At 41.7% G+C, this 21,229-nt stretch overlaps 1 protein-coding gene across 2 annotated transcripts in view; it reads left to right on the top strand.

Moving 5' to 3' along the window:
• The window catches only part of LOC117525469 (cytoplasmic phosphatidylinositol transfer protein 1-like), a 229,449-nt gene that overhangs the window by 164,372 nt on the left and 43,848 nt on the right, over positions 1-21,229 (top strand). For both annotated transcript variants that reach the window (XM_034187312.1, XM_034187313.1), the window contains exons 2-3: positions 4,347-4,495; positions 18,114-18,202. In XM_034187312.1, the coding sequence (XP_034043203.1) occupies positions 4,347-4,495; positions 18,114-18,202 (238 nt within the window). The remainder of the gene's footprint in view (positions 1-4,346; positions 4,496-18,113; positions 18,203-21,229) is intronic.

The raw sequence follows: 21,229 nt of genomic DNA, 5'->3' as shown, positions 1-21,229 counted from the left end.
AAGCTGGTCTTCAGTGAAAATTTTAACAGCTGATGAGAGATTTTGAGGTGATTCTGTCACTTTAAGGACTTTTCACGGTGCGAGACGTCGCGCAGCGCTCTCAGGCGGCGTCATCAGCCTGTTTCAAGCTTAAAACCTCCACATTTCAGGCTTTATTGATCCAGGACGTCGTGAGAGAACAGAGAAGTTTCAGAAGAAGTCGGTTTCAGCATTTTATCCGGATATTCCACTGTTAAAGGAGATTTTTTTAATGAAAGACATGCGGGCGGATTGCAGCGTCGGCTCGCAGCCGCCGCGACGCTCCGCCACAGGAAAAACACCTCTGTTGGAAGCCTTGAGGACAAGTTGGAACATCTCCAGCTGATAAACAATTTCTCATATACTCACTCCACTGAAAGCCATCAAAAGCCACCTGGATTTTACAAATGGTTATCAACACGGAGGTGTTTTTCCTGTGCCACCGCGCCGCGTCGGCTGCGTCCCGACGCGCGGACCCGTCCGCACGTCTTTCATTAAAAAAATCTCCTTTAACAGTGGAATATCCGGATAAAATGCTGAAACCGACTTCTTCTGAAACTTCTCTGTTCTCTCACGACGTCCTGGATCAATAGAGCCTGAAATGTGGAGGTTTTAAGCTTGAAACAGGCTGATGACGCTGCCTGAGAGCACTGAGCGACATCTCGCACCGTGAAAAGTCCTTAAAGCGACAGAATCACCTCAAAATCTCTCATCAGCTGTTAAAATTTTCACTGAAAACCAGCTTAATTTTTCGAACCATGTCCACTTCGATGTGTCTCACAGGTTTAGAAAAAATTTTGATCAAACAAAGTGCCAGTCTCTCAGCAACTTCTCAGACAAAGGAATTCCGACGAGGGGCTGGACGACTCCTCCCACAAGGAGTGCTCACAGGCGAATGACGTCACCGACAGGCATGGAAAAACTCACGCATGCGCACGAGGGTGCAAGCATGTCTGACGTAAAAACATATGAATGAAATCCATATAGTTTTTGAAAAAAATAAAAAGGACCTATACTTTACGGACAGCCCTCGTATTAATTGCACCTGTTTGAACTTGTTACCTGTATAAAAGACACCTGTTCACACACTCAGTCAATCACACTCCAACCAGTCCACCATAGCCAAGACCAAAGAGCTTGTCTAAGGACACCAGGGACAAAACTGTAGACCTGCACAAGGCTGGGATGGACTACAGGACAACAGGCAAGCTGCTTGGTAGAAGACAACAATTGTTATGATTATTTATTAGAAAGTGGAAGAAACACAAGATGACTGTCAATCTCCCTCGGTCTGGGATTCCATGCAAGATCTCACTTTGTGGGGTAAGGATGATTCTGACAAAGCTCAGAACTACACGGGAGGACCTGGTCTGTGGCCTGAAGAGAGCTGGAACCACAGTCACAAAGATTACATTCGTAATACATTACACTTCATTGTTTAAAATCCTGCAGGACTCGCAAGGTCCCCCTGCTCAAGGCAGCACATATCCAGGCCAGTTTGAAGTTCACCAGTGACCATCTGGATGATCAAGAGGAGGCATGGGAGAAAGTCATGTGGTCAGATGAGACCAGAATAGAGCTTTTTGGAATCAACTCCACTTACCATGTTTAGAGGATGAGATCAACCCCAAGAAAACCATCCCAACCGTGAAGCATGGGGGTGGAAACATCATACTCTGGTGGTGCTCTTCTGCAAAGGGGACACGACAGCTACACCGTATTGAAGGGAGGATGGATGGGTTCATGTATTGCAAGATTTTGTCAAACAACCTCCTTCCCTCAGTAAGAACATTGAAGATGGGTCATGGCTGGGTCTTCCAGCATGACAATGACCCCAAATACACAGCCAGGGCAACTAAGGAGGGGCTCCGTAAGAAGCATTTCAAGGTCTTGGAGTGGCCTGGCCAGTCTCCAGACCTGAACTCAATAGAAAATCTTTGGAAGGAGCTGAAACTCCAAACCTGAAAGATCTAGAGAAGATCTGTATGGAGGAGTGGACCAAAATCCCTGCTGCAGTGTGTGCAAACCTGGTGAAAAACTACAGGAAATGTTTGACCTCTGTAATTGCAAACAAAGGCTACTGTACCAAATATTAACATTGATTTTCACAGGTGTTCAAATACTTATTTGCAGAAGTAACATACAAATAAATTATTAAAAAAATCATACATTGTGATTTCCGGATTTTTTTTTTTAGATTATGTCTCTCACAGTGGACATGCACCTAAGATGAAAATTTCAGACCCCTCCATGATTTCTAAGTGGGAGAACTTGCAAAATCGCAGGGTGTTCAAATACTTATTTTCCTCACTGTAAGTATTTGTCTTGAAATTGCTCTCCTTGGATCAACCCACTCTTTGAATTGATGCCCCTCCTTTAGTTGACTGATATCGCGGTGGAATGGATTGTGTGCTCCAGTGATCCCGGGAGCTGTGTTGTTTGGAGCATTAGATCCTGGTAGGTCCTCCCTTGGCAATTTGGTGTCAGGTGAGGAAACAAAGAAAGCGCGATTGAAGACAGCTATGAAGCTCTGTCACACTCAGTCTGCAAAAACAAGATAGTGTCACCTCCATGTGGGCTCAGCACCTGCAAAGAGAATGCAAAGGGTCTGGTGTGCTCTTTAATGGGCAGCAGACGGGCAAAAGCCCACATGATCTGACCTGTGTTTCTGCTGTAAACGTTGCAGACCCATTGGAATTGGGGTTGTATATTTTTATAAATATATATATATTATATTATATATTATTATTATTATTATTATTATTATTATTATTATATTATATATTATTTGTATATAAATATTTGCTCATTTTGAAATGAATGCCTGCAGCACATTTCAAAAAAGTTGGGACAGGGCAACAAAAGACTGCGAAAGTCGATCAATGCTCAAAGAACACCTGTTTGGAAACAGGTGAGTGTCATGATTGGGTATAAAAGGAGCATCCCCAAAAGTCTGTCATTCACAAGCAAAGATGGGACAAGGATCACCACTTTGTGAACAACTGCGTGAAAAAATAGTCCAGCAGTTTAAGAACAATATTTCTCAATGTTCAATTGCAAGGAATTTAGGGATTCCATCATCTACAATCCATAATATAATCAGAAGATTCAGAGAATCTGGAGAACCATCTACACGTAAGCAGCAAGGCCGAAAACCAACATTGAATGCCCATGACCTTCGATCTCTCAGGTGGCACTGCATTAAAAACTGACATCATGGTGTAAAGGATCTTACTGTGTGGGCTCAGGAACACTTTAGAAAACCACTGTCAGTTAACACAGTTCAACGCTACATCTACAAGTGCAAGTTAAAACTCTACAATGCAAAGCGAAAGCCATACATCAACAACATCCAGAAACGCCGCCGCCTTCTCTGGGCCCAAGCTCATTTGAAATGGGTAGACACAAAGTAGAAAGTGTGCTATGGTCTGATGAGTCCACATTTCAAATTATTTTTTGAAATCATGGACGTGGTGTCCGTGGAAAAAGACCATCCAGATTGTTACCAGCGCAAAGTTCAAAAGCCAGCATCTGTGATGGCATGGGAGTGTGTTAGTGCCCATGGCATGGGCAACTTACACATCTGTGATGGCACCATCAATGCTGAAAGGTGCATCCAGGTTTTGGAGCAACACATGCTGCCATCCAAACAACGTCTTTTTCAGGGACGTCCTTGCTTATTTCAGCAAGACAATGCCGAGCCACATTCTGCACATGTTACAACAGCGTGGCTTGGTAGTAAAAGAGTGTGGCTACTAGACTTGCCTGCCTGCAGTCCAGACCTGTCGCCCATTGAAAATGTGTGGCGCATTATGAAGCGCAAAATACGACAACGTAGACCCCGGACTGTTAAATAACTGAAGTTGTAGATCAAGCAAGAATGGGAAAGAATTCCACCTACAAAGCTTCAACAGTTAGTGTCCTCAGTTCCCAAACGCTTATTGAGTGTTGTTAGAAGGAAAGGTGATGTAACCGTGGTAAACATACCACTGCCCCAGCTTTTTTGAAACGTGTTGCAGGCATCCATTTCAAAATGAGCAAATATTTGCACAAAAACAATAAAGTTTATCAGTTTGAACATTAAATATCTTGTCTTTGTGGTGTATTCAATTGAATATAGGTTGAAGAGGATTTGCCAATCATTGTATTCTGTTTATATTTACATTTTACACAATGTCCCAACTTCATTGGAATTGGGGTTGTATAATAATGTTCACTGCATGTGTTGATTTATCTTTGTTTGTATGAGTATTTACAACAGGTTTACTGAATTGTTTATTGTTTGCCAGTAGTATGTGATCCTATCCTGCCTGTGTATTGTCTTGCAGTACCGGATTGGACAGCTCTACATGATCAGCAAACACAGCCATGAGCAGAGTGACCGAGGGGAAGGAGTGGAGGTGGTCCAGAATGAACCGTATGATGACCCAACACACGGTCAAGGACAGTTCACAGAGAAACGAGTCTACCTCAACAGGTTTGTGAAAATTGGAGTTAATTATTGTTTGATTGGGATCAGCATGAGACAGGTTTTTTTTTTTTTTTGCCCAAATGTCTGACAAAGTCTTTTAATAGTGTTCACAGATTAAAAGTTGGATACTAACAGACAAAATAAGCAGTGAGTGCTGGTCAGTTGACATCTATTACTACCATGGCTAAAGTGCTTATAAAAATATAATCTGGAGACAAATAAACTTAGCGACTTAAGAGAAACTGGTTTAAAATCTTTTTGAACAGACTGAATGTCTTTGTCGCTACAATGCAATCCTATGGTCATGGAATTACAATCAGAGAAAATATTTAATGGGGAAGTAAAATATGTCCAGATTTTGCTATAATTCTATTACCATAGAATTAGCCAATAGAGAGTCTTTTCCACTAAGGGATTTAGGCATAATACCCTTAGTGGAAAAGAGCCTCTATTGGCTAATTCTCCACTAGGGGTTTTGAGCATAATGCTTATGAAGGGTGCCAAGAGAAGAGTTGTGGTATTGTATGAGGACGTCTGGAGTGGATTTTGTGAGAGTTGTGGAGGGTATGTACAAGGATAGTCCTGACAGTGGTGAGATACGCAGTAGGAATGACAGATTCATTCAAGGTAGAGGTGGGATTACACCAAGGATCAGATCCAAGTCCTTTCTTGTTCGCAGTGGTGTTGAACAGGTTGATGGATGAGATCAGACAGTACTCTCCATGGACTATGATGTTTGCAGATGACATTGTGATCTGTAGTGAGAGTAGAGACCAGATTGAGTCTTGCCTGGAGATTCGCTCTGGAGAGCAGGGGAATAAAAGTAGGCAAGACTGAGTTCATGTGTGTAAATGAGAGGGAGCCTGGTGGAATATTGTGGTTACAAGGAGTAGAGGTGGTTAAGACAGATGAGTTTCAATACTTGGGGTCAACTGTGCAAAGTAATGGAGAGCGGTCGAGAGTGAAGAAGAGGATAGTGTGGGTGGAGAAAGGTGGCAGGAGTGATTGTGACCGAGGAATATCTGCATGAGTGAGGGCAAAAGTTTACAAGACAGTACTGAGACCAGTGTTACGATTTATTGAAGACGTGAACCCAAAATAGCAGACAGCGATCAGACATGAGGTGTGTCCAAAACTCATGTGATTATATAAGGTAGGTGCAAAAAACATCAAAACAGTTTGTGAGGCAAAAGAACACAAAACATAAATCCAAAATAAGGAGGTGGCAAAACACAGGGAAAATGCAGGAGAAAACTATAATGAAGTAATGTAGAAACAAAACATTGGTCTTTGTTAACCATAATCATATTTATTTAATCAAAGGTGATAGTCCGCTATGATGACCCAAGCAATTGATGGCAGCCGAAAGCAAAAAAAAAAAAAAAATAAAAATAAATAATAGCGCAAAGGTCTGCTGGTTCACACAGGACAATCACAGTTTAACCATATTTGTGTGACCGTCACACATAGCCAGAGTGGCGTCGGACTTATGAATTAGCGCACATTCGAAAGGTGTCGGATTTCAGTTCCAAAATGTTCTGACAGCCATCTGCAGAAGTCCACACAGTTGGTCAAAATCAGCCGGTGGCCCCGAGTGTAATGCACATGTTCAAAACTCTCCAGGCGCGGTCGAGATGGGGCACCTATCCGACGGCGGTCCATGTGTTATCTGAGGACCATTTGACCACAATTTACATATTCCGATGGTGGCAAAACGGGATCTGAAATCAATCAATCAATCAACTTTTTTCTTATATAGCGCCAAATCACAACAAACAGTTGCCCCAAGGCGCTCCATATTGTAAGGCAAGGCCATACAATAATTATGAAAAACTCCAACGGTCAAAACGACCCCCTATGAGCAAGCACTTGGCAACAGTGGGAAGGAAAAACTCCCTTTTAACAGGAAGAAACCTCCAGCAGAACCAGGCTCAGGGAGGGGCAGTCTTCTGCTGAGACTGGTTGGGGCTGAGGGAAAAAAACCAGGAAAAAGACATGCCGTGAAGGGGGGCAGAGATCGATCACTAATGATTAATGCAGAGTGATGCATACGGAGCAAAAGAGAAAGAAACAGGCATCATGGGACCCCCCCACAATCTACGTCTAAAGCAGCATAACAAGGGATGGTCCAGGGTCACCCGATCCAGCCCTAACTATAAGCCTTAGCGAAAAGGAAAGTTTTAAGCCTAATCTTAAAAGTAGAGAGGGTATCTGTCTCCCTATCTGAATTGGGAGCTGGTTTCCACCGGAACGGAGCCTGAAAGCTGAAGGCTCTGCCTCCCATTCTACTCTTACAAACCCTAGGAACTACAAGTAAGCCCGCAGTCTGAGAACGAAGCGCTCTAATGGGGTAATATGGTACTACGAGGTCCCTAAGATAAGATGGGACCTGATTATTCAAAACCTTATAAGTAGAAGAAGAATTTTAAATTCTATTCTAGAATTAAACAGGAAGCCCAATGAAGAGAGGCCAACACGGGTGAGATATGTTCTCATCCTGCTAGTCCCCGTCAATACTCGAGCTGCAGCATTCTGAACCAACTGAAGGCTTTTTAGGGAACTTTTAGGACAACCTGATAATAATGAATTACAATAGTCCCAGCCTAGAGGAAATAAATGCATGAATTAGTTTTTCAGCATAACTCTGAGACAAGACCTTTCTGATTTTAGAGATATTGCGTAAAATGCAAAAAGGCAGTCCTACATATTGTTGATATGCGCTTTGAATGACATATCCTGATCAAAAATGACTCCAAGATTTCTCACAGTATTACTAGAGATCAGGGAAATGCCATCCAGAGTAACGATCTGGTTAGACACCATGCTTCTAAGATTTGTGGGGCCAAGTACAATACTTCAGTTTTATCTGAGTTTAAAGCAGGAAATTAGAGGTCATCCTGTCTTTATGTCTGTAAGACAATCCTGCAGGTTAGCTAATTGGTGTGTATCCTCTGGCTTCATGATAGATAAGCGGGGTATCATCTGCGTAACAATGAAATTTAAGCAATACCATCTAATAATACGCCTAAGGGAAGCATGTATAAAGTGAATAAAAATTGGTCTAGCACAGAACCTTGTGGAACTCCATAATTAACTTTAGTCTGTGAAGAAGATTCCCATTTACATGAACAAACTGTAATCTATTAGACAAATATGATTCAAACCAACCGCAGCGCAGTGCCTTTAATACCTATGACATGCTCTAATCTCTGTAATAAAATTTATGGTCAACAGTATCAAAGCAGCACTGAGGTCCAACAGAACAAGCACAGAGATAAGTCCACTGTCCGAAGGCCATAAGAAGATCATTTGTAACCTTCACTAATGCTGTTTCTGGACTATGATGAAATTCTAAAACCTGACTGAAACTCTTCAATAGACCATTCCTCTGCAGGTGATCAGTTTAACTGTTTTACAACTACCCTCTCAAGAATCTTTGAGTGAAAAGGAAGGTTGGAAATTGGCCTATAATTAGCTAAGATAGCTGGGTCAAGTGATGGCTTTTTAAGTAATGGTTTAATTACTGCCACCTTAAAGGCCTGTGGTACATAACCACTAACAAAGATAGATTGACATATTTAAGATTGAAGCATTAAATAATGGGTAGGACTGCCTTGAGCAAGCCTGGCAGGAATGGGGTCCAATAAACATGCCGATGGTTTGGACGAAGCAACCAATGAAAATAACTCAGACAGAAAAACCGGAGAGAAAGAGTCTAACCCAAATACCAGGCATCACTGAAAGCAGCCAAAGATAACGATACATCTTTGGGATGGTTTATGAGTAATTTTTCTCTAATAGTCAAAATTTGTTAGCAAAGAAAGTCCATGAAGTCATTACTAGTTAAGTTAATGGAATACTCAGCTCAATAGAGCTCTGACTCGTTGTCAGTCTAGCTACAGTGCTGAAAAGAAACTGAGGTTATTCTTATTTTCTTCAATTAGTGATGAGTAGAAAGATGTCCTAGCTTTACGGAGGGCTTTTTTATAGAGCAACAAACTCTTTTTCCAGGCTAAGTGAAGATCTTCTAAATTAGTGATTTGAGCACATACGAGGGAACCTCAAGATAGATCTGGCAGGTATGCCTGCCGGTATGACCTGCACGTGCCATGTATAATAATGTCCTTTAACTTATGTCTTCATATGAAAATGACTTTATAGCCAGTTACATCTATAAGACTGTATTTAGCAGGTATTTTGTCTTTCATGAGTAGCACAACAGGAAAAAAGAAACAGAGCTGCGATCAGTGGTGGGCACACTTCCGATAATCCAATAACAGATAATTATCGAAGATAATGTTTCATTTTCGATTATCTTTTTAGATAACTTAAAAACCATTATCGGACTAATTATCTAATTATTGTCGTCCGATAACTTTTAGACCATAATGTAGAAACAAAGGCTGACAGCAGCAAGCATTTTTAAAATTTAAAATCAGTTGAGACCTACCTGTTGAAAGTTTCTAAGAGTTGTATTGTTCTGTCATCTGCAAACAGATGCGAGCTAGTTTCAGGAGTAACCACTCTACCCTCTGCAGACAAAGGAGAACTGGTGACCAAAAAAATAAAATCATTTACTTTTACACCATACTGATACACTGGCAATATCACCCAAGTCATCCAGAGGCATACATTTTAACTTATGGTTCAAATTTAACCAAACTAATTTGGACAAGTTATTTAAAACTACTGTCATGCTGAAGTTTTATAAAGTGAAAACATCAGATATATGTTTAGTTTTAAAGTAATGTGCTAATTTTTAAGGGACAAGACGACGCGCTCCCGCCTTCAGTCCGATCCCGCATTGAAATTGATTTTATCTGTTAGTAATGTTACCTATACACATCCTGGTTTCAACATCCAAAAGTAAGCTGCAATGAATGTGAAATACAGATCTGTGTGCTCAGATCAGCAACGGACATCAACAGCGGGCGCCGTCTTCCTCTCCCCTCTCTGCCTCCGCTGCACTTATTAAGGTCTGCTGGCTCGTTAACGAGCTTGTTAACCGCCGACGCGGGCCACTCACACCGCCCGTGTCCTGCTTTGCAGCCGGCATCACCTCTGTGTCTACTGAATGGAGCTGCAAGCACACTTGGCACAAGTCCTGAGATTACGCTCGCTGTTTTAATGCGAAGCGGCCGGTACACCTGTTGCTGCAAGGACAGACTTCTTGCTGCAAAATCCACATCACCGCATGTCTCGGCAATCGGAGCCCCAGAGCTCCATGGACGCTGAGAGAGGTTTATATATTTTTAATGACTGGGATTCTTTGCGGGTCTCACCTCCATATCCCGTGATGGTACCGGAGGCGAAAGACAATGCGACACCACTCAATCAAACGGGCGTATGAAAAATTCCCCCAAAATAATTTTCAAGCACAAATAAAAGAAATGTGTACTCACCAAACGTGCCGCAAGACAATATGAAGTTTTAAAAAAAGTAGATCCTTCCGTATAAGACAAGAAAAAGGTGCAGATGCAAACTGACGTAAATCCACAAATTACAATTGGAGCAATGCATGCTGGGAGAGGGTCTTGTCCGTGACGTCTCGGTAGCGTCCATGATGAGAGGGACAATTTGCGGAGGGCTAAATGTTAGCTGGAAATTTGTCATTTTCAAATGAAGATTTCTCCGTTGAATGACAGATCTGGGCTTGCAGATTTACTTTACTACATTCAGAAGGATCTCATGTGTAATGTAAGTCATTTTTTGTTCAAAAAATCTGACTGCATTTTTTTCAATGCAGGTCTCCTTTAAAGATTCTTTTGTAAAAGCCACATCAGTCAGAGAAGGCATAGATATGAGGGTTAAACAAAAGGAGTAGAAAGCAAAAATAAAGACAAAACTGCCGTAAGCCGTCTGTTTCAGCACAACTACCTGCATCAGCAATCGCTGTGCCGTGGAGCTAATTATGTCAAGTCAGCACAGCTCTGCTCTGCAACCAGGAAAAAGAACACTGAGACAATAAAGAGACCGAAGCTGGATCAGCGTTCATGTATTTTGAGTTTTGTGTTAACTCCAACATGCAAGCATGTGAATGAAATGTCGTATTAGGTTTTGAAGTTTCATGAAACACTATACATTTGTTTGAGGATGTTTTCATTAACTGGATGAACAGCAAATGAAAGGATATTGGGCAATGAAACATTGTCTTCTGACACTAAGCATAAAAAAACCTTTGAATTTTTATGAAAATTAAATTGCGCTCAAGTCATTGGACTGTGACAGTTGGAATTGTGCCTCTGTGCAACGCCACAATGGAGTTGTAATAAAGCAGTCAAGGAGTCCGATGAGAATCTGCTTCTTACAGTACGAGTTCCTCCATAGCAGTCAACTTGTCATCTTTAAAAATTTTATTTACATCTAGTGAGGTAAATATGCACATTTGCATCCTCTGATGTTTTCGCTTGTTCAATGGCGACAAGTAGCTGTACACTGTGTTTCTGATTGTCCTGTCCAATAGCATTAATTAGCTGGTTATCCTGTTGCAGTGTTTGTGTTCAAAATCTATAATGCATTGATCAAATAATTTTTTGTCCCGAGTGGAAATATGACCTTCCCTCCAAATGTCTAAAAAATAGAGCCTAGGTAAAAATAAAATGAAAAATGTCTGCGCTCTCCTTTAACCAATTGGGGATGATGAGTATTTCTGGCCTAAGTCCCTGCATTTTCAGGCACCATAAATAATTTGACAAACCATCACTTTTCCCGCAACTTTTCTTCGATAAATCATGGAGGGGACACATGAACATTTCATGTCACTGAATACTGGGCTTAATTTGCATCGGTCATTGAGAAATACAAAGAGCAGTGTGGTAAAATCTGTCTATAGCAGGGAGTAATCCAAAACTCTTTGACTGTGCAGGAAGGAGACTAGTGCGGAAGCCCACAAGACACTCTTCGAAGAAGTTATAGCTGTGATTAGAGAAACTGTGTGGAGATAGGTTTTGTCTGTTCTTTCACAGTTACACAGCTTGAATGTTGGAGTAGTTTGTGTCACTGTCCTGGACCTGCCTGCATGTAATGTTTCGAGCAGCTTAAAATTATGTATTGCATAAACTAAGAATTTTTAGCTAGCTGACTGTCCTGTGATGTCCGGCGCCTCAGCAGCCCACTAAACGTTTAACTCTGATTCATCAACTGAGACGTCAGACTGGACCTTTTCTGTAGAGGTTCAACCAACCCTGATAGCCCTCACAATCCGTTTAAAAGGCTTTGCTATTTGGCCTTGATCCCATCTGATCTATACATTGATTCCTCACTTATTGTCTTAGCAGTGCGCATTAGGTGCAAAGCGGCAGGTTTGACTTTGCAACTGAACAAAATGTTACCTTTTCTTGTGTGTGTTCAGCTCACTTATAGAATTTATTCTAATCGACTGGCTTTGGTGTGAAAACTCCAGGCATCCACCTACAACATTTGCACACTTGACAACATAGGATTCGCTGCACCAGTTATTGGTAGAGATTTTTAAAAGAACAAGGAGGGAGTCGGAGAAATCAACAGATGGAAGTGTAGGAGGAGTGTCAGTCTCTTTTTTTTGTTGGACGAGAAAGCAGGCAAGCCTGTCAAAAATCACACAATGTGACGGTCGGAGGCTGTTTTATTCACAGTCGTCACGATCCAGTGGGTGCCATTTTTATCGTCCTTAAGAATTGTTTTTCATGTCAATCAAAGAAAGTGGAGATAAAGGCGGCTGCACATCTGCGTTTGGCACAGCTTACATGTTCCCCCCAGTGCAGGACTAATTATTGTCTTATCAGAGTTCAGAGTTTAAGGAGAGAATACATACATCTGTATATCTACAATCCCTGGATTGCGCTTTATGGCAGTACATGAGCAGTGACCATAGCAGACTTGTGACCACTGGGTCACTGGTTCGATCTCTGCAATGCACAGTGCAGACTGCAGAGGGCAGGAAAGACATGACATTAACATATACTTGATCAGACAACTGGACAAAACTATCAGTCTGACTCGACCACAATTTGGGTTAGATGGAATTACTACTGGGTTTGTTTCAGATCTAATGACACTAGCTTTGCATGCAGTTCTACCACTTCAAATATAGGTGGACAGTGGCACAGTTCTAGTGTCCCTATGCCTCCCATCAAGAAGGTCTGTGGTTCAAAGCCAAACATATTTCATTTTGCATGGAGCCTGGTCAGAAAGGATGTTTAGTGCAAACCATGTCAAATCAATATGTATTTCCATACCAGATCCACTTTGGTGATGTGCAGCAAAAACAGAAGCAGCAGAAACATTTTCTCCCAGTCCCAATTGACCAGGCTGCTCTGTGGGACATCCTCAAAATTTGCGGGATACCAAGCAAATGTCAGACATCATAGGTGGCCTGTACACAGTCACTGAGGGCTGTGTGGAACAGGGGCATCTCTGACTTCTTCCCAGTGAATTCTGGGATGTGTCATCAGGGATCTGTTCTGGCTCAAACTCTGTTCAGTACTTACATGCATTGGGTGTTGGGTAGGGGTGTGGAGAATTTCAATTTAATTCAGTTTATTTAGTTTATAGAGCACCAAATCATAACAAAGCTGCCTCAAGGCACATGACACAAGTAAGGTTTAACCTAGGCCTGGATGATTTGGCCTAAAAATAAAATCTCAGATTTTTTTCAGAAAAAATTTGACTTTCGATTTTTCCACCACCCCCCCCCCCCCCCCCCCCACACACACACACACTTTGTAAAAGAAAACATTTAGTACAAATGACAGATAACTCAAAACAAGTTTTGCCTTTATTTTATCAAAAACTTAACAAAAGTAACCCCTACTTACCTCCTGGAATTGAAGCTCCAACTGTTCTTTTGATTTAAAAAATACACTTGGGTAAATGATTCCACCAGAGTAAGCTGCTTTTTAGTGGGAGTTTGCGCGCTTGTTCCCCTTGTAAAGTGTGGTATTTCTCCCACACAGCCGGATACCTGTTTTAGATGCTGGAATAAGTTTGGTGTGCGGCTGTGTTTTGCTGCAGTGGGCTTTAGACAAACTTTGATCTTAAAGATGCCGCCTGTGACTGGCGTGGCCATCGCTCGGCTCCTGTTGTGTAGGCTACTAATGGTCACTTTTTCAACATAAGTTATTTAGCAGCCCGACTAACAGATGGAGGTGTCTTGGCTTTACGGGATTACGATCGGGACTCTTTGTTTCATATCAAAGAGATGATGGAGAGCCTGTTTGTTACACGAGACAGGTACAACCAGTCGTTTCCTCCGCCCCTAAATATCGGCTCCGACTCACCTGAATATCCGCTGCTGTTGCGGATGCCGTGTAAGATCCGCAGGAGACTGAGGAAAAGAGCCTTTTTGGACAAGAGGAGAAGAGGCTCGCGGGCCGGTGTCCAGGTGAAGAGAAGGTGTGCAGCGGTGCGCTTGGGCGCGGTTGCCAGCGCTGGTGGCCGAGGACGGGCTCGTTCCCTCTACCACATCCCTCTCTTTGATATGTGAGATGGCACATCTACATCGACACCTCTTCGGATGGACACGGGTGTTCTAGACTTTTCTCAGCGCTGGTATCCTGGTGGCGGAGTTCCATCGCCACTGTGCACTTCCGTGTTTACGTCTCTGCCTGCACGGACCAGCTGGACTCCACGTGACCGCTGCCTTCATCCAATCCCACTGCGAGCCTCAGACAGCGCCTACGTGACGTCTTCTGCCTTGCACCTTGGTTTATTGAACGCGCGTTCAGTCGCCAATATATCATTTTCCCTGGATAATCTTATGTCAACGGAAATGTTGGACTTAATGTGCGTTTTGTTTTTATTGTATTTCATCCCTTTAGGTAAGATCATTCAAAGATTCACTGATGTTTCTTACCAGTTATTTGCGGATGACATCCAGCTTTACTGATCCTTTAAGCCGTCTGAGATCAGGAAGCTCGATTCCTTTCTCTATTGTTTAGTGGAAATAAAACAGTGGTTAAGGAATAACTTTCTTCAGCTCAATGCAGACAAAACAGAGACATTGATTATCGCCCCTGATGCCCATATTCCAGGTATTCAACAGTACTTGGGTGACCTGGGCCAGTCTGCAAAATCAAGTCTTCGAAACTTGGGTGTCATCTTTGACAAAGACATGTCTTTAGTACAGCACTGTAAACAGCTGACGAGGAACTGCTTCTTTCAACTAAGAAACATCTCTAAGCTCAGGAAAATGGTGTCACGAAATGATTTAGAGCTTATTATTCATGCCTTTGTGTCAACACGTTTAGACTATTGTAACAGTTTGTTTTCATGTCTAAACAAGAAGGAGTTGCATCGACTGCAGTTAGTACAAAACTCTGCAGCGAGAATTCTGACACAAGCCAACAGGAGGACTCACATTTCCCCAATTTTAAAGGAGCTTCATTGGCTGCCAGTGTCCTACAGGATCAATTTTAAAATTTTGGTTTTAACCTTTAGCGCTCTACATAGTCAGGCGCCTTCCTATATCTGTGACCTCATCCAGCCTTATGCCCCTGCCAGGGCGCTGAGGTCTGTGGATCAAAATCTGTTGATGGTTCCACGCACCCGTTTTTCAACCAGAGGAGCGCGATCCTTCCAGGCTGTTGCTCCCAGGCTTTGGAACGGTCTCCCGTTCTCTCTCTGCACTTGCTGGACTCTGTTGACACTTTTAAAAGCCAGCTTAAGACTTTCTTTTTTACACAAGCTTTTGCTTAGTTTTTTGGGCTGCTCTGCTATGTTTTTAAAAGTCTCGGCCATTGTGTGGTGTATTGTATTGTCTGTTTGTTTTTTTGTTTTTATTTTTTTTTATGTTGTGAAGCACCTTGTGGCTCTTGTCTGTGAAAGGTGCTATACAAATAAAGCTTTCTTACTTACTTACTTACTTACGTACTTTGCAGCATGCAGTCACTTGATCCACGTCTGTCGCAATCCCAAACCACAAACGAAACTCGCTCTTCATTAGCAGTTAGCCATGTTTGTTATTGTGTAAAGACAACGGGACGGGGAGGGGGGAGCTACGGAAGGTCCTGGGGATAAAAAGGTGCACTGCAGCAAGAGGAGAAAAAACTCACATTTTTTATTTTTTTAAATCGTCCGCAACAAAAAACTGTAATTAATCGATAAAATAGATATATCGCCCAGGCATAGTTTAACCTTACCCCAGCCCCTACAGCAAGCACACAGGTGACAGTGGTGAGGAAAGTCGCCCTCTGATGATATTGAGGAAGAAACCTCAAGTAGACCAGACTCAAAGGCGTGACCTACTGCTTGGGCCATTCTACCACAAAGGTTTATAATACAGAACACAACACAACAATTGATGAGAGTCCATGCAGGTGTCTAATTCACTGTCAGGAGGGGATGGGGTTGGGGAGGGGGAGGGGCAGTTATCGAGCCACTTGTGGGATCGGTTCCTACAGCGGAGTCCGTCCCGCATCCGCCACAGAAATCATTCAACCCAGCCGCATCTTGGACAGAGAGAAAATGAAACCAAAATCAGTCAGCCAGAAAAACTACACTTAAGATATAATTTGTCAGCATTAAGCAACAGGAAAGCTGAAGAAATACTAAGGTGATCTCCAGCCACTAGTCCTCAGCTTCACTAACAGACCCATCAGACATTAGATAAAGTTGAGGCCGAGACCCCCTCTGTTAATGAATAAAATTAATTTAAAAGGGTATGAAGCATAGTAACATACTATGCCAGTATGCTAGCCATACAAAAGGGAGAATAAATGCGTCTTAAGTCTGGACCTGAAAGTCTCTACAGAATCTGACTGTTTTATTGATGCAGGGAGATCATTCCACAAAACAGGGGCACGATAAGAGAAAGCTCTGTGACCCGCAGACTTTTTATTCACCCTTGGAACACAAAACAGCCCTCGGGTGAATAAAGGAGAACAATGGCTTAGGTATTTTTGTTGATGAGGAAAGGATTACTGACTACCTCACTGACAGTGCTGTGATCGTTTCAGAGTCAATGATTGAAGCACTTGAGAAGCTGAATGAAGAATCAGAGTGATGATGATCCAAGCTTGATGTGACTTTCTGGACTTGGCCATCATAAGTGTATCTGTGTCTGATGAAAGTATCAAACTTGTAGAGACATTAATGTCTCTGGGTTCTCTGAGGTTGAGGCACACTTGGGAAGAGCTTATGGAGTCTTGAGATCCCTGGACAGAGGTGTTGAGCAACGCTGATACCTGTAGGCTGGAGAATGAAGGTGCAAATCTTCAGGATCCAGGCTCTTCTTGTCTTACTGTATGGTTGTGAGACTAGGATGCTAATCAGTGATGTAAAGTGATGAGTGAATATCTTGGTTACCAAGTCTTTTTGGAGAATCCTTGGGTACTGCAAGAATAAAAAAAATAGTTACTTAGGGAGACTCAAATGAGGAGTATCACTTGAGAGACCATAACATCAGCGAAGACATTTTAGTCATGTGGAGCATTTCTCCAGGCATGATCTAGCATGCAGGTGCTTCAGTTTTAAGATCCACAGGAACTGGAAAAGGCCAAGGGGATGCTCACATTTCTACTGGCTAAAGCAGTTTGATAACTAATTTTGAGAATGGGGATGGAATGGTCATCAGCGTCGGTGGCTATCATCAAGGTCCGAGAACGCTTCTGTGGTGTGGTGTGGTGTGCTGGATGTGGCATTGCCAGACCTGCTGCAGAGATCTCTCATTCCTTGTCTTATGTTGCTTTATGTAATTTCACAGACCTTAAAGCTATAGGGCAGGGGTAGGCAACCTGTTCCAGAAAGAGCCATGAGGGTGCAGGTTTTCTTTGCAGCCACTGACTCCACCAGGTGATTTCACTGATTAACTGATTCCATCTGCTCAAAGTGATATTAATCAGTAAAATCACCTGGTGGAGTCAGTGGCTGCAAAGAAAACCTGCACCCTCATGGCTCTTTCTGGAACAGGTTGCCTACCCCTGCTATAGGGCCTTTCAAATTTCACAAAATCCAAGCATTATAATGTACTGTAGGTTTATTTTGTAGCATTTTGCAAAATTACAGCTCATTTTAATGAGAGGACATATTTATCTGGGGGACATTCCATAGTAAATATTGTCTTTTCCTTCATTGCCATCATACAGACTAACTACAGGAGGAAGCGCTTGTGTGCATGTGTCAGGTTTTGAGATTACCTGTGACCCATCTTACATTAACTTCCATAAGATTTCTTGCAAATCATTTCCAGATGTACCAAATAGTGGTCATAGCATCTGATCCCTTAAATTTCTCCCCCATAAGGGTTGAAATTATAATTTGTTTCCAGACAGCATGAATTTTGATCATATTGGCCATATCATATTATGAATCCCTTATCTAAATGCTAAGGAATAAAATATAGTGGTGCCAAAGAAAATTCGTTTTATGACTTAAATCTTCAAAAACAAAACAAAACACTGGTACTATACCTTTAATTGAAACATGGGAACAGACTAATACAGATTGATACATCACATTTTGTAATTTAGCAATTAAAACCATCACATGCCATGTAGATAATAAAATCTGTTTTTCTGTTTCATTATTTTAAGCATTTTGCATTGCTCCTGCCACACCTTTCATTAGTTTAAGCTGTGAGTTTTGATCCCTTTAATGACTACTAATGTAACCATCCCATGTACTTGTTTATTTTAATGTCTTACTACAGTAAATTACCCAGCTGGGCACGTGCAGTGGTTCCTAAAATCTTCTATGTGACAGAAAAGGCGTGGAACTATTATCCTTATACCATAACAGGTGAAAACACACACACACACACACACACACACACACACACACACACACACACACACACACACACACACACACACACACACACACACACACACACACACACACACACACACACAGTAAATGTGATTTTCAATTATGTCCAATTTATTGAGATGCAGTAACAGATCTGTGATGTTCAGATGCACTAACACGTGTGTTGGAGGTTATAAAACTACTGACTGAGGTGTTGAGTACCGCAGCCTCACCAATCACACTAATTAAACATCAACATTTCACCTGGTTTTTAGTGGACTAAATGCTGATAGGACAGAGTTTGCTCCTCAGTTGGTGGCAGTGTTAATTTTGCACCCTATTTACAGTAGTGTTCAGAATAATAGTAGTGCTATGTGACTAAAAAGATTAATCCAGGTTTTGAGTATATTTCTTATTGTTACATGGGAAACAAGGTACCAGTAGATTCAGTAGATTCTCACAAATCCAACAAGACCAAGCATTCATGATATGCACACTCTTAAGGCTATGAAATTGGGCTATTAGTAAAAAAAAAAAAAAAAGTAGAAAAGGGGGGTGTTCACAATAATAGTAGCATCTGCTGTTGACGCTACAAACTCAAAACTATTATGTTCAAACTGCTTTTTTAGCAATCCTGTGAATCACTAAACTAGTATTTAGTTGTATAACCACAGTTTTTCATGATTTCTTCACATCTGCGAGGCATTAATTTTGTTGGTTTGGAACCAAGATTTGCTTGTTTACTAGTGTGCTTGGGGTCATTGTCTTGTTGAAACACCCATTTCAAGGGCATGTCCTCTTCAGCATAAGGCAACATGACCTCTTCAAGTATTTTGACATATCCAAACTGATCCATGATACCTGGTATGCGATATATAGGCCCAACACCATAGTAGGAGAAACATGCCCATATCATGATGCTTGCACCACCATGCTTCACTGTCTTCACTGTGAACTGTGGCTTGAATTCAGAGTTTGGGGGGTCGTCTCACAAACTGTCTGTGGCCCTTGGACCCAAAAAGAACAATTTTACTCTCATCAGTCCACAAAATATTCCTCCATTTCTCTTAAGGCTAGTTGATGTGTTCTTTGGCAAATTGTAACCTCTTCTGCACATGTCTTTTATTTAACAGAGGGACTTTGCGGGGGATTCTTGCAAATAAATTAGCTCCACACAGGCGTCTTCTAACTGTCACAGCACTTACAAGTAACTCCAGACTGTCTTTGATCATCCTGGAGCTGATCAATGGGTGAGCCTTTGCCATTCTGGTTATTCTTCTATCCATTTTGATGGTTGTTTTCCTTTTTCTTCCACACATCTCTGTTTTTTTGTCCATTTTAAAGCATTGGAGATCATTGTAGATGAACAGCCTATAATTTTTTGCACCTGCATACAAGTTTTCCCCTCTCCAATCAACTTTTTAATCAAACTACGCTGTTCTTCTGAACAATGTCTTGAATGTCCCATTTTCCTCAGGCTTTCAAAGGGAAAAGCATGTTCAACAGGTTCTGGCTTCATCCTTAAATAGGGGACACCTGATTCACACGTTTGTTCCACAAAATTGACAAACTCACTGACTGAATGCCACACTACTATTATTGTGAACACCCCGTTTTCTACTTTTTTTTTTTACTAATAGCCCAATTTCATAGCCTTAAGAGTGTGCATATTATGAATGCTTGGTCTTGTTGGATTTGTGAGACTCTACTGAATCTACTGGTATCTTGTTTCCCATGTAACAATAAGAAATATACTCAAAACTTGGGTTAATCTTTTTAGTCACATAGCACTACTATTATTCTGAACACTACTGTAAGTTGAGTGTTTGTCTTCTGGTGATAATGTTGATTTGTTGTGCTTTTTTCATTTCCATTAGTTTCAGTCTGGTTGTAATAGAATGGCATTTTAAGGTGATTTAGTCTCCTTTGCATCTTTAAAATTTGGTGATATTTAATCAAATTTTATTTGAGACATTAAAAAAAGTCTTGCTTATTAGTCTTGTAGAGTTGGAGGTGGGTAACCTCGGCTTCATTGAGTGAAAGTACCTGTCCACTAAAAACAGGTGATTTCACTGATTTGTTAATTTACTTGCCTGAACAGTTGAACTAATTAGAATCCGCTGGATTCATGGGTAGTTGGAACAAATATGTGGTGGGACTTTTACTCACTGAAGCCTAAATTATTCACCTCTGGTCACAGTCTTTCTTTTTCTCAGTAAGATTTTTTTTTTTCATTTCTAAACATGTTAAAACTGCCAGTTTTTGCATTAAATGACTGTGATTATAGCAGCAGCATAAATCTTCCATTCTGAAAATACCCACATTATAAGCAGCCTCTGCAGGGCACAAATCTGAGCTTGGGTGCCCAGAAAGTATTTTAGTGGTGTGATGGTGTAATAACCCTCATATAAAGCAGAAGTGTTGCAAGATCAGGAACATATTGTAGTTAAAAGGGAATTTGTTTTTGATGAGACCAGTTTAGAGAAAGCTGAAGAGGAATATGAGGATGATGTGTGGTACAGTATCGTCAGAGCCTCTTACAGATCTCACAGGTATGGTTATCTAAAATACTTCTGGATTTCCTTGGAACAATGTCAGTATTCCTTGGTAAGGCCCCCATCACACATAGCAAGAATGTGTAAGAGCCATTCCGACACGGCAAATATTGCCATTATCTGATGCAATGTGGAGAAAAAGAGGCATGGCCAGTCGTGGTCCAAACACATCTGGACTGCCCCGTGCACACCTGCCGGATGCAGCCCAAACATATTTCAGACCGACACCGACATTGAAGCTGTCACTCACCAAGTCACTCACCCACGCAATCAAATCTTTGCTTGTCCTCACATTCCCAGTGCTAAACTGACCTCTCATCAGTATGTGTCTCACATGACGGAGTGCACGCGTGTATGTGTGTTCAACAGGTGATCAAAGCAGTGTGTGAGTGTGTGGCTGAAATGTTCGCTCAGCTGCGTGTATGTGTGTCCATAAACGCTGTACCAGCAACTCCGCTTGCAA

Source organism: Thalassophryne amazonica, chromosome 15 (assembly GCF_902500255.1).
Source record: "Thalassophryne amazonica chromosome 15, fThaAma1.1, whole genome shotgun sequence".
Lineage (NCBI taxonomy): Eukaryota > Metazoa > Chordata > Actinopteri > Batrachoidiformes > Batrachoididae > Thalassophryne > Thalassophryne amazonica.
Note: the sequence above shows the minus strand (reverse complement) of the source record. Positions and strands in the feature narration are given on the sequence as shown.